The sequence below is a fragment of the Monocercomonoides exilis genome, assembly GCF_001643675.1.
Source record: "Monocercomonoides exilis strain PA203 chromosome Unknown scaffold56-565389, whole genome shotgun sequence".
In the NCBI taxonomy this organism is placed as follows: domain Eukaryota; phylum Preaxostyla; order Oxymonadida; family Polymastigidae; genus Monocercomonoides; species Monocercomonoides exilis.
Genome location: NW_027150601.1, coordinates 293,345 through 306,798, shown reverse-complemented (window position 1 = coordinate 306,798; position 13,454 = coordinate 293,345). Strand labels below are relative to the sequence as shown.

General features: G+C 39.9%; 2 protein-coding genes across 2 annotated transcripts; one reads left to right on the top strand and one right to left on the bottom strand.

Moving 5' to 3' along the window:
* Window positions 1-178: 178 nt before the first annotated feature.
* MONOS_3037 (putative centrosomal protein) lies at window positions 179-4,726 on the bottom strand (the record flags this gene model as incomplete). Its single annotated transcript, XM_067873007.1, has 3 exons — window positions 179-4,439; window positions 4,505-4,613; window positions 4,687-4,726. 3 exons carry the CDS (start codon window positions 4,724-4,726, stop codon window positions 179-181), a joined length of 4,410 nt encoding a protein of 1,469 aa, XP_067720115.1.
* An 89-nt stretch (window positions 4,727-4,815) lies between these two features.
* On the top strand, window positions 4,816-13,450 carry MONOS_3036 (putative Casein kinase I). The gene is made up of 3 exons (XM_067873006.1): window positions 4,816-5,719; window positions 5,828-8,779; window positions 8,933-13,450. The coding sequence occupies exons 1-3, from the start codon at window positions 4,921-4,923 to the stop codon at window positions 12,868-12,870; spliced, it is 7,689 nt and encodes a 2,562-aa protein (XP_067720114.1). The 5' UTR covers window positions 4,816-4,920; the 3' UTR covers window positions 12,871-13,450.
* Window positions 13,451-13,454: the final 4 nt, after the last annotated feature.

The following is a 13,454-nucleotide window of genomic DNA, read 5'->3' as shown; positions in this document are numbered from 1 at the left end:
CTAATCGCAAAGCAATTTCTTTTTTTATTAAATTAATGGTATAAATTTCTCTCAAAGAATGTCTATAAGTCGCATCAACACAACTGCATTTGAAATAAAAACTGATAATTTTTTTTTTAAAGAAATAAAAAATTTTAGATAAAAAAACGGAATAATCAAATGCATATGCTAGCTGCTGTTAGGACAAAAGATCATTCCTTCTCAATGGTTCTTCTCTAGCAGTCATCATCATCATCAATATGTCTTGCTGTTCTTCTTGCTGCTGCTGGAGCAATTTACTCTGCTGTCTAAGCTTCTGAACTGCATGCGATGCTTTTTTGATTTCAGACATTTGACGCTCAAGTGAATGAATCGGAGAAGCACTCCGTTTGCTCCGTTGTTCGCGTTTATTCGAAGATTTCCCTCGTTTTGTTGTTGTCGCGTGCTGCAAAGCAGAATTTGGGGTAGTTGAAGCTTTGCTCATAAGAGCATCGATTTTCGCATTGAGTGTTTGAACAAGCTGTGAAATCTGCTCGTCTGTTGATTCTTTACTTCTGCTTTTGTTTTGGTTTTGGCTCTTGCTTTTTGGATAATCAGTACTTGAAGAAGTGGATCTCAGAGACGGCAATGGAGACGTGGATGCTCCTCGTTTAGATGAAACAGAAAGGCTGCTTCGTCTGTCTCTTGTTCCTTTTTGCCTTGTTGAATGTGCCTCAGCTGTTGAAGATAGGGATTTAGTGCGAGATGTTGACCCACTCCGTGGATAATCTTCTTGTTCATTGCATTTCTCGTTCCTATCGCTCTTTATCTGCGCTCTTTTCGCTGCTTTTGCTTCTGCTTTTGCTTCCTCTTTTGCTCTGATCTCCACAAGTGCCTCTGGAAGTGTGATGTGCATTCCCTGCAGAAGAGCGACGGAATGGCTCAGCTGCTGCCTTCGTGTGGACAGCAGCGCCTGCGTCTGCTCCAAGCGATGGATTGCCTCGTTCAGAAGAGAAGCATCCTGCTCCAGCACTTTCTTCTCTTCATCCAGCTCCATTCGGGCCTCGCTGTTTGCCTCTTTCTTCGACTCGTTCTTTTTCTTCCTCCATTCAAAACGCTGTTTCAGAAGATCGCTTCTCCATCGGCGTATCCTGCGGCGCTCTTCTGCAAGTGACGACTCGACTTCTTCAATCTCACTCGCTTCTTTGAAAAGAGCAGCAAATGGAGTTGCTTCGTGTTGTGAATTGTGGGAAGACGAAGACGAAGACGAAGCTGCTGAAGGAGTTACAGAAGATGAGGAAGAAGAGGAAGAAGAAAGAGGTGATGATGATGATGATAAAGAGGAAGAAGAAGAGGTAGAAGAAACAGGCAAAGATGGTGATTGAGTAGAAGTAAATGAAGTGAGTGGCTGATGTGGAGTGCTGGCAGAAGAAAAAGGGAAAGGCGAAGGAAAAGGAGATGCTGTGTAAGATGGTGAAGTGACAGGGATAAATGGAATGATCTGGCGAGATGAGAGGAGATCTTGAATGTTTGCAACCGGTGGAGATTGTTGAGGATATGCTGTTTGTTGAGGAGAGGAAAGGAGGGCAGTCTGAGGTTGAAGTGCTTGCATGGGTGATGTTGCTGTCTGTGAAAGAGAAGGAGACAAAACAAGAGCAGATGACGAGGAAGATGGCTGAGATGCAGAGGGATAATGAAGTGGTGAATGCGAAGAGACAGGAGCGGTTGCAGACGAGGAGGGCAATGGCGAAGAAATCAATGATGAAGAAGAGGAGGTGGTGGAATTAGAAGAAGTGGAAGAAGAGAAATTTGACTGATGAAGCGATGGCATAGTTTGGGTGAGAGAAAAGTGCTGGTGTTGCGAAGATTCGCGAGAAGATGATGGAGTGTGAGATTTTTGCTTTCTTCTTTTCTCTTCCTTTTTTGTTTCAGACGAACGTTTCTGTATTGGTGTGTGTCGATGTTTGTGATGCTGGTTGTGATGCTGTTGATGAGAGTAGCTGTGCCTTCGGCGAGTGTGTGCTGGTGACAAAGAATCAGATAAGGAACAAGAAGATGGAGAAGATGGAGAAGAAGGAGAAGAAGGAGAAGAAGAGGAGCGAGGCGAATGATGTGAATGAGCAGAGGACGATCGAGAAGAACTTGTCAATGGCATAACTGCTGATGGGCCAGAAGTCTCTTTATCTTCAACTGACTCGCTGTTTTCATCAAAATCAGTGTTGGATTTGGATTTTCTTTGAGCAGGGCTTTTAAGTTGTTTGCTCTTCGTTTGCTTTCTTTTTGCTTGTTGGGATTTATGCTGAATTTCATCATTCTCTTCTGATATTTCAGATTTTTTGGCTTTTTGAAATTCTTCTAATTCTTCCAATTTCGTTTCTTCTTCTTTGATTCTTCTTCTGATTTCTTCTTCTTCTTCTTTGAGTTGTTTCACTGCTTCCTCTAACTTACCCTTTTTCCCTCGCAGCTGTTCAACTTCTGCTTTCGTTCTCTCCTCTTCCTCTTCTTCTTCTTGCACTTTCAAAGTTAATCTCTCCAAATCCTTTTTCAGCTCTTCTTGTTCTGCTTCTGATTGCTTCAGACGATCTTTCCACATTTTTTCTGCTTTTTCGTTTTTGTCGAAAATTGTTTTTGTTTCTTCTTCCGCTTTTTCTTTGTCAGCATTCTTATCTTTTATTGCCACTTCCAGTTCTTCAATTGTTTGCTGGAGTGATTCAATTTGTTGCTTCATTTCCCTCTTTTGTTTTGTCAATTTTGCGACTTCTTCGTTTTCTTCCTCTTTTTGTTTGATTTCTTCATTCAATTCGTCATATCTCCTTTGAACAGAATCTGCTGCTTGTTGCTTTTCATTACATTCTTTTTCAATCCGATTCAGTTCTTTTCTTCTTTCTGCTATTTCTTCTTTGAAATTCTTCAAAATGCTTTCCTCTTTCTTTACATCTGTTTGCTTTTGTCTGAATTCAACAGTTAAAAATTCCAATTGTTCACCCAATTTTTTGATTTCATCTTTTATTTTCTTCTTTTCTTCTTCCATTTCCTCTTTCTCTGTACTCAGCTGTTTTATTTCTTCATTTATTTCCTTTGTCGATTCTTCTTTCATTCTTGCACATTCTTCCTCCAGTCTTTTGATCTCTCTTTGTAAATTTTCCTTTTCTAATGATAATTTTTCCTTTTCTGTTTCAAACTGTTCCATCTCTTCTTCCAGTTGTCTTCTTTTGCTCTCAATTTCTTGCCTCATTTGATTCAATTCTTCTTCTTGTTTCTCAACAGCTTTTTTGGTTGTATTCATAACTTTGTCATTGTGACTCTCTTCTTCTTTTTCTCGTTCCCTCTCTTTTTGCTGTTGCAGAAAAAGCTGTTCTTGAGCAGCCAATTCTTTCATACGAACATTCATTTCATCAACTTTTCTTTCTTTTGCCTTCAAATCCATTTCAACAGCTGTTTTCTCCTCTTTCAATTCTCCTATTTCTTTTTTGTGCTCATCAAGCTCTGCTTGTGCTCTTCTGCAGCTCCGATGCAATTCCTCGAGCATTTCTTGTTGCTCTTCTAATTCCTTCTCAAATTGTGCTCTTTTTGTTTCACTTGTAGGTTCCTCCATTTCTTCAGAATCATCTTCTTTCTCTGTATTTCGGAAGTCTTCATGGCTTATTTCATTTCCCTTTGCTTTCGTTTTCTGAGTTTCTTCCTTTTCTTTTGTCTTTTGTTCATCTTCACTTTCCTTCATAAGCTTTCCGAAATCTTCGTATTTTTTCGAAATTTCTTCTATCTCCTCAGGTTCTTCATCGTCTTTTTGCAGATCTGCTTTTTTTTCATATTGCTGCAAAGTTGTTAGTTGTTTTTCTGAGATAACCCCCTTGTTTTTTTCAATATCTTCGTCTTTCAATTCAATCTTGTCACTTTTGCTTTCCTTTTCTCCAATTGAAAGTCGTTCAACATTTTTATCAATTCTTTTTTCATAAACACTTCTCAATTCTTCGTTTTCAAGGTCGGTCTCCATTATGTCTTTTTTATCTGAAATGTCATTTGCGCTATTACTAATGAAGTCAACATAAGTTTCTTCAAATTTCTGCCTCAAACTATCTTCCAAAATCTTATCTGACTCATAAGAGTTAGAATTAATTGAAGGATCCTGAGATGCAATATCTTTTTGTTTTTCGCCCAGCAAATCAGGTTCTTTTGAATTTTCTTGAGATTTTGTCGAATTATTAAACAAAGAATCCTCAGATGCTTTTGGTGATAAACTTCTTTCATCAGATGAAGAAAAGTCATCTTGATCGTTTTCGAATGAATTGTGGGTAGGCGTTTGATTTGGATTCACTTCCTTGTTGCTTGAAAGATGAAACTGTAAATTTGATGAAGAATTTGCCATTTTTTCATTAAGCTTGGTTTGATATAATGTTCTATAGTAATTGTCGAGGGGATGATCCCAAGAACTTTCTCCTGTTTTGACGTTAAAATAATACGCAACATGAGCTTCTGTTTCTCTAACAATAAAACGTATTTATTAGTGAAAAAATATAAATTTAATTTTTTTTAGATTTTTTCAAACTCTTCAGACCATCCATCTGGCAATGGCGCATGAAATCCTTCATCAACAATCCAATAAAGATCTGGATCTACGGATTTTATTCCTATGTATTCGGCATATTCCAGTACACCTGCCAATCGTAATATCCATAAAAGAAAATATGATATCAACAGCATTGACTAAATAATTCTTTTTGATATAACCTTTTCTATCTTGTTCCTCTTCTGAAAGTTGTAAATCCATATTTCGAATTTATTTCTCGTTGTTAATTCAATATATAGTGAAATTTAACTGACAAAAATAAATACAAAATTTTGATAAATAAAAATGGTAATTGATCAAAAGGAGTTTTAATTCTTTAATTTTCTGAGGTGTAGGCGAGTTAATTGCAGCTGTTTTTATATTAAAAGTATTGAAAAATTGCTGCTTTGGCAAAAATGCAAGATGCAGCCAATAAAGGTGAAGATTGGATTGTATTCAAAGCATATCGCATTTTCATCCATCGTAAAGTAGGGTCAGGAGCTTTTGGACAAATATTTAAAGGAATATCTATAACAAGTGGTGAAGAAGTTGCTGCAAAGATAGAGAAAGCAAAAAACAAGCATGGACAATTATACACCGAGTTTACTGTTTATCGTGCTCTTCAAGGAGCTACTGGAATACCTCGTGTCATGTGGTATGGACAAGAAGGAGAATATAATATAATGATTATGGAATTACTTGGTCATAGCCTGGAAGAAGTATTTACTAAATGTGGCAGGAAGTTTACTTTGAAAACAACATTAATGCTTGCAGAGCAGCTGTTGTCACGAGTTGAAACTCTTCACTCAAATGACTTTCTTCATAGAGATATAAAACCGGATAACTTCTTGATAGGGCATGATAATCATGAGCACATTATTTATATGATTGATCTTGGACTGGCAAAGAGATATCGAGACGCCAGGACTCACCAGCACATTCCGTATCGGGAACTTAAAGGAATTGTTGGAACTGTTAGATATGCGAGTGTAAATACCCACATTGGAATTGAACAGGGACGACGAGATGACTTAGAATCACTTGGATATATGTTTGTATATTTTTTGACAGGAGAGCTTCCATGGATGGGAGTTAAGGGGAGGACACGTTCAGAACGCCATGTCAAAATAGGTGACATGAAAATGGGAATACCGCTTGAAACATTGTGCAAAGGCCTTCCTTCTGAGTTTTGCACATATCTCCAATACATCAGAGGTATTCAAGATTTTGTAAAATTCTTTGTTTTGAATAAATTTTTAATATTTCACACATTTCAAATCACTTTCTTTCATTTGTTCACCTTCATCTCATGTCAAATAATAGATCTCCGCTTTGATGCAAAGCCCGATTATGCTCATTTGCACTCGCTCTTCCGCGATCTCTTCGTCAGAGAAGGGTTCGAATTTGACTCGATTTATGACTGGTCGATACCTTCTCTCCGCACAGTGCCTCTTCGCAGACAGCTTCTGATGCAGTCAAACATGATGGAAACACGCTACACAGGGCAGTCATCCACACAGGAGAATTTAAAAGAACATACAAAAATGAAACAGCCGAAATATTCTCGCAAAAACTTTGAACAACACACAGAATCTGCATCTCATTCATTTAAGAAGAAAGAAATGAATCGCTTGCCTCGCAAGCAACAGCGTTATCATTCTTCTTCTCCTTCTTTGTCTTCGGAACGTCCGTCTTTTGCATCGTCGCAGAGGAATATGCAGTATTCCAAGCCAAGAAAGCGAGTGAAGCTGAAAATGGGAGACAATTTTGACATGTTTGACCTGTCAAAAAACATGAAGAAGGACAAAATTGCAGAAGAAGCTGAGATGATGGCAGTGCGGATGAGCCAGCCGATGGAAGAGGCAGCTGAAAGAGAGGCAGGGAAAAAAAGGAAAGGAGATGTGGTGCGTTGGAAGATTGATAAAAGGACAGAGGAATTTAGTGCATCTGGAGGAAGATTCAGGAATGAGAGAGAAACAAACAAAAAGAGGAGGAATAAGAGCAGAAGCTGGGAGAGATCAAAAAGCTCGAGCTATGCAAAAGAGCAGAGGCAGAAGAAAGAGATTTATCGGAGCAAAAGCAGAAACCGAAGCAGAAGTCGAAGTCGAAGCAGAAGTCGGAGTTTTGACTGTTCAGAAAGGAGGGGAAAAAAGAAGAGAAGAGAGAGGAGGTCGGTGAGTGTGGAGGAAGGAGACACAGAAGAGCTGATGGCGCTGCTGGTGCCGAAGCAGCAGCAGAAGACAAAGAAGAGCGGAGGAGCAAAGAGAGAGAAAGAAAGAGAAGCGAAAAGGAGAGAGAAAGAAGAGTGTTTTAGTGAAAGTGAGTTGGATAGAAGTAGAAAGGAAGAGGAAGATGAGAAGGAAGAAGATGAAGGAAGAAGCAGAGATTACAGTGAGAGAAGCGAAAAGAAAAGAAATATGAAAGGAAGAGAAAAAGCAAAAGATTACAATGAATATTCAAATAGTTTGTCTTCAAATGAAAAAGAAAGAAAAAGACCAAAGGAAATTGATAGAAAGACAAAGAATGGAACAAAAATAGCGAAAGAGTCAGATGAAAGTGAGAGTGGATACGACAAACATGATAAACAAGATGTGCATGAAGAGTATTTGAGGATGAAGGAGAAAAGGATACATGAGAGGGAATACAAAGAAAGCAGTGAGAGAAAAAAAATAGAGAAAGATAAGAATAATAAACACACGTTTGAAGAGCAGAGAGAGAAAGAGCATCGACACAATGAAGAGGAATCAAGCAAATGTGTCAGAGAAAATAGAGGGAGAACAAATCATTCTTCTCGTTTTGCATCGAAATCAACACATCAGCCACAATTTGCTGCAGAAGAAAGGCAGAAAGCGCAAAGGAAGACGAGAATGAAGCAAGCAGTGGCTAAAACGCAGGTGCAGACGAGCTATTTGAGAAAAGAGAGGCAGAAAAGAAGGATAGAAGTATTAAAAGATGATGACGATGACGATGATGAATATGATGAGTATGACAATGAATATGACGATGATGAAAGGGGACATCTAAATGGAAAGAGAACAAGTACAGAAGACTACAAAAAGCCGAAGAAGAAGAAGAAGAAGGCGAAAAGGGCGTTCAGCCGGTTTGGGAAGACATGTGCAGGAGAAGAGAGAGGAGTCAATTGCGATGTGTCGATTGACTTGGACTCTGTTATGTGGGGGAAGAGGGGGAATTCAAGACTCACAGGGGGAAATGGAGGAGAAGGAGAAGGGAGAGGAGAAGGAGAAAGAGAAGGAGCATTTGAAAACGAGAGAATTCTGCTGAGGCCGATGACGGTGCTGAATGAGCTGCCAATGAATCGCCTGCAAAACAGCGAAGACAACATTGGATGTGCTGCAAAAGCTTGTTTTCTGTCTATGCACACTCCGTTTGCATCTTCTTCTCCTCCTCCTTTCTCCTCCTCCTCCTCTTCTTCTTCTTCTTCCTCTTCCACTTCTTTTCCTCTTCCCAACCATCCTTCCCATTTTGCTTCTCCTCTTCATTCCCCTCTCTCTTCTCCTCACCCCCATCCCCCTGTGCTCAACCGCTCTGTTTCCTTTGGCTCTTGGTCTCCAAATATTCCGCAACTCAGCGGCCGCTCTCCTTCTCGCTCACCCGAATCTTCTCCTTCTTTCTCTTCTTCTGGCTGCTCTTTTGCTACTGCACCTGTTTCTGTGCCTGTTGCAGCAGCTGCTGCTTCTTCTTCTGCTTCTTCCTCTTCTTCCTCTTCTTCTTCTGTCTCAGCTCAAAACCAATTTCCTCTTCTTTCCCGTCGTTCAGCCACAACAACTTCTTTTTCTCTCTTCCGCCCTTCTTCCTTTGCCAAGTCCAAGTGCCCTTTTCATCCAGTTGTGAGGTTTGCATCAGCGAAAGAGCAAAACACTGCAAATTCTGCTAATAATGCTTCTATTAATGCAGCTTCTGCTATTAACTCTTCTGCTTCCTCTTCTGCTTCATCATCATCATCATCTTCTTCTTCTTCTTCTTCAACTCCTCTTCCTTCTTTTGCGATGAATCCCTTTTCTTCCTCATTTTGTTCGCACAGCTTGCTTTCTCCTGTTCCTGCCCCTCCTTCTTTTGCTTCATCATCTTCTTCTTCTTCCTCTTCTTCCTCCTCTTCTTCTTCTTCTTCCTTATTTTCTTCTCGTTCAGTCAGTTACACCTCTTTTGATGGCACTCCTCTTCCTCTCCCTTCTTTCCCTGTGTCTCATCTCATAGAAACTGCTGCTTGTTCTGCACTGCCTCTCCCAAATGAAAGAAAGACACCTTTCAAACAGGGTTTGTGGAATTAATGTGAATATTGTTGAATTTATTTTGATTTTTATTCTTTTTTTATTTTATTTTATTTTATTATTTCCTCTTTCTCTTTTTTCTAATCATTTTGCAACCATCTTTAATTCATCAACTTTTTTTTTCAATCTTTTCTTTCAGCCATTACATCCTCCTCTTCTTCTTCCTCTTCTTCTTCACTCTCTCCCTCTCCCTCAGAGAAGAACAAGCCTTCAACAGTTTCTCTGTTGATAGCAGACGCTGCCTCAACTGCCTTCACTGAGCAAGACAAACTCATTCCAAATGCTTCTCCTCTTTCTGCCTGCCAAAATCTAAACCCTCAATTCTCTTCTGAACTGTCTGGAATATCTGCTTCTCCAACTGTTGCTGTGTGTTCTCCAGCTGTTAACTTCAACAAAATAACAACGTCATCATCAAATTCTTCATCATCATTATCTTCTTCTTCTCCATTACCTTCCTCCTCCTCCTCTTCTTCTTCTTCTTCCACTTCTTTCATCAAACCCTCGGAACCTTCCCCTTCTCCCATCCATTTGCTCTCTTCTCATTCTCTTCTTGCTCTGCCTTCTTCCACTCAACATCAATCTTCTGTTCCTTCTCCATCAGCTTCTGCTACTTCTTCTCGTTCTTTTTCTCTCTCTTCTCTTTCTCCTTCTCCTTCTCCTGCTTCTTTCCCTCTCTCTTCTCTCTCTCCTCTTTCTCCTCTTTCTCCTTCTGCTGATAAAAAGGAATGTATAACCAAATTAGAAGAAGCTGCCAACACACTTGCCCCTGCTTTTGTTCCTCTTTCTCCATTGATTGTGCCTCATCCACAGAATACTCAAAATACTGATGATATTCCTGCTTCTTTTGCTTGTTCTTCTTCCTCTTCTTCTTCTTCTTCTTCTTCCACCTCTTCTTCTTCTCCATTGAATGATATAGTCAGCTATGATAGATGTCAAACAATTGAACAAAAGCACACACTTTTAAGCAGCATCAACTCTGCTTTGTCTTCAGTCATTATGAACACTGATGAAACACATCAGCAGCAAAGTTATAGTCAAGAACAAAATGTTTCATCTTCATCTGCTTCTTCTTCTTCTTCTTCTATTTCTCCTCCTCCTTCTTCTTCTTCTCATCCACATCCCACAATTAACAAAACATCCAATTCTGATACAAATAGTGATGTCTTCACCTCAAAGGAGATGCATTCATCAACCAGAGGGAACATTCCTCTGCCTCGTCTGATCACACAGGCACTGCTTTCTTCTCTCGTCACAACAACAACAACAACAACATCTGCTCCTTCTTCTTCTTCTTCTTCTTCTTCTTCTTCTTCTTCTTCTGTTAATTCTTCATCTTCCTCTTCCTCTTCTTCTTCTTCTTCATTCCATCGCAAAAGCTTCCTTCGCAGTGCCTTTTCGAGCCATGCTGTCACCACAAAGAGCATCTCCTCAACTCCTCAGCTGTACTTCCCTGCTGGCTCAGTTTCTGCCTTCAATCCTCAAATTCCTTCAGAAAGTCGTCACTTACAACAGCAAACACACCCTCAAGCTCAGCTTCCTATTCCTCTTCCTGTTTCATTGGATTCTTCATCCTCTGCTTCTTCTTCTGTTCCTTCTTCATCTTCATCTTCTTCTATTCCTGTTCCATTGTTCATTTCTGATCTGTCACACTCATCCACCCCTCTTCCTGTAATTCCTCTTTCTGATCTCTCAAAACTCCAACCAGCTTCAAATCCTTCTGCCTCAGAGGTCTCTTCCAGCTTTGCTGTTTTGTCGCCTTTCCCATCTGAATCAACTGCGGAGCCTGCTCCAATTGAGGTAAAAGAAACAGAAGTTGAAAAATCAATTGCAAAAGCATCATCAACAACAACAGAAACAACAGAAGCAATGGACAAAGTAACAAGGCAGTGCTGCATTGATCCAGAACATCCAATAAATAACACACACGCCACACTCACATCATCCCAGATATCGTATTCACCCAACTCACCCCATTCCTCTCAAGCATCTCAAGCACCTCACTCACCTCATTCACTTCAGACGCCTCAAACGTCTCAAACGCCTCAGACATCACAAAACACACTCCATTCACACACAGCACGCATCATTCACTCACCGCACACCTCTCTTTCTGCTCAAACACCTCTTTCTCATTCAACTCAGCCTCTTTCTCCGATGCTCTGCTCGCCTGCTATGCCATCGTCACCTGCACTCAGTATCGAATACAGCGACGGCTGCTCGTTGGAACATCCTCCTGCTATTTCTCCACTTTGTCTGCATAACAATCATAATTATCAAAACATTCAAAACATGCAATGCGAGCAGAAGGAACAGAAAGAGCAGAAAGAACAAAGATGCTCTTCTTCTTCTCTTATAAAAGATACATCCGCTTGTCTGGCGCTTAAATCACCTATTTGTTTATCTTCTCACAATGCATCATCAACCTCTTCTTCTTCTTCTTCTTCTTCTTCTTCTTCTTCCTCTTCCTCTTCCTCTTCTCCGGGACAATCTCAATCACTGTCTTCTGAACTACAAAAAGTGTTCTTGTCACCCAAAGATCGAAAAGGAACGCAGCAGACGTCTCAATCAGGTGCTCCTCTGTCATCTTTGTCTCTCACAATCTCCTCTTCTGCTTCATCTTTTACCTCTTCTTCTGCTGCTCCTGCTTCCATTTCTTCTCCTTTGGAGCCTCCTTCTCTTCTTCTCTCATCCCATCCACTGAATGCGCTGTCTTCCTCTCCTGTTCCTTTTTCTCCTCCATCAACTCTTCCTCCTCTCTCTCCTTCTCCATTTCCTTCTCCTTCTCAATCTCCTTCTCCTTCCCCTTCTCCTTCTCATGTTGCTCCTCAGCTTCCATCTTCTCCTGCAACCTCTCCTTGTTTATCGTCTCGTACTGCTTCTGAGTCTTATCTCTCTCATTTTACAAGAGCAACAACCACAACATACAGCCAGCACGGAAAAGAAAGCATGGAAGAAGAAGAAGAAGAGCTTAGTTCACACGAAGATCTGTCTGTTGAAGTAGCCACACTTCGACAGAAAAGGCTGAAGGAAGAGAGAATGAAGATGCGAAATGCTGAAACATGCAATGTAGATTGGATTGCCCAGCACAGCCAGGATAAGAATAAAACAAAGAGAGAATGCAGAAGTTCGGAAGGAAACGAGAAATTTTCAAATGTTAAGCAAAAAACGCTGCCTGTGGATTTTAAGCAGTCAGAGGAGCAGCCACACAAACAGCAGAATGTGTCAAAGGAATGTGATGAAAGCATCACGAACAGCAGGGCAGACAGCAATGAAAGCGTAAGCGCTGCCGAAGAGTGTGAGCTGAGCACAGAAGAAGACACGAATGAAGAGAGGAGCATTCCATTGGAGATTAAACAGGGCAGAAGAGAGAGGGACGATTACAGCGAGGGAGAAAGAGACGAAATTCGGACTGACTTCACAAAGCAGAGCGGGTCGCTGTTTGAAGTCACACAACTTATGCGGCGCTCCTCTTCTTCGTGGATCAAAGCAGAGCCAGCTGAAATGTACCCGTCTTCAGCTGATCAGCTCGAAAAACTAATAAACATTCAGTCAAATGCTGCATCATCCACGAATTATATGGGAACTTCCTTTGCTTTATCTTCTTCCTCTTCCTCTTCCTCTTCCTCTTCTCCAAATTGCGAATCGCCCCAAGCAAAGTTTGCTTCTTCCACATTTGCATCTTCTCCTCTTTCGTCTTCAACTTCTGCTTCTTCTGCTTCTAACTCCACTTTGTCTTCTCCTTCGTCTCTTCAGCCACTGTCTACCCTTCCGATCATCAAAAACATCTCCATTGAGCATCCATTGCTTCCAAATCCAGCAGGTAGCTCTTCGGCTCATTCAGCTTCTGATTCTTCATTTTCTCATTCGAACTTTCCAATGTGTTCTCCTCTTCCGTCTCCTTTCCCTTCTCCTCTACTTCCAGCCTCAACCGCACCAATGATTAACCAGCTGCATTCGTATTCATTCCAATCACCCAATGCCCCCTCGGGTGATATTGGTGACATGACAAAGAGCAGCACTCCGATGATCATCTGCCCTGTGGATGTTCCTCTTTCTATGCGCATAAACGAATCTTGATAGAACACATAGAGATTTTTTTTTTGAGCGATGTGAATATATTTTTAATTATGTTTTTTTTAAAGTATAGCGTTTTCTCACCAGTTAATAGATAGTTACAGTTATTCATGGCAATTCATCACTAAAATATTTCATTCAGTTTTTAACATTTTTTAAACTATTGTGACAATTTTTATTTTTGTGAATATTTATTCTTTAATTTTTGTTTCAAAGTTTCAATGAGAATTCTCTTTATTTTTAAATAAATGAAATTTTTATAACATTTTGATTTGGTTTTTATCTTCGAAGCAACTGTTAAAGTGTTTCGTATCTGTATATTTTTATTTGTGTTGTTTGAGTTATTTGAGTTCGTTTTCTTTTTATTCTTGTTTTTATTTTTTTCATTTTTTTGACGTTTCTGTTCTGTTCTATCTGTTTTATTGCTCTAATTCCACCATTAAAGCACTTGTTGTATGTTTGTTTTATTTATTTATTTATCTTCACCTCGTTCAATCATTGCAATTAATTATCTTTTTCAATTGTTTCCATAAAGTCTTTCTTTCGCTGTTTTGTTATCTTTCACAATATACGTTCAAAAAAATATG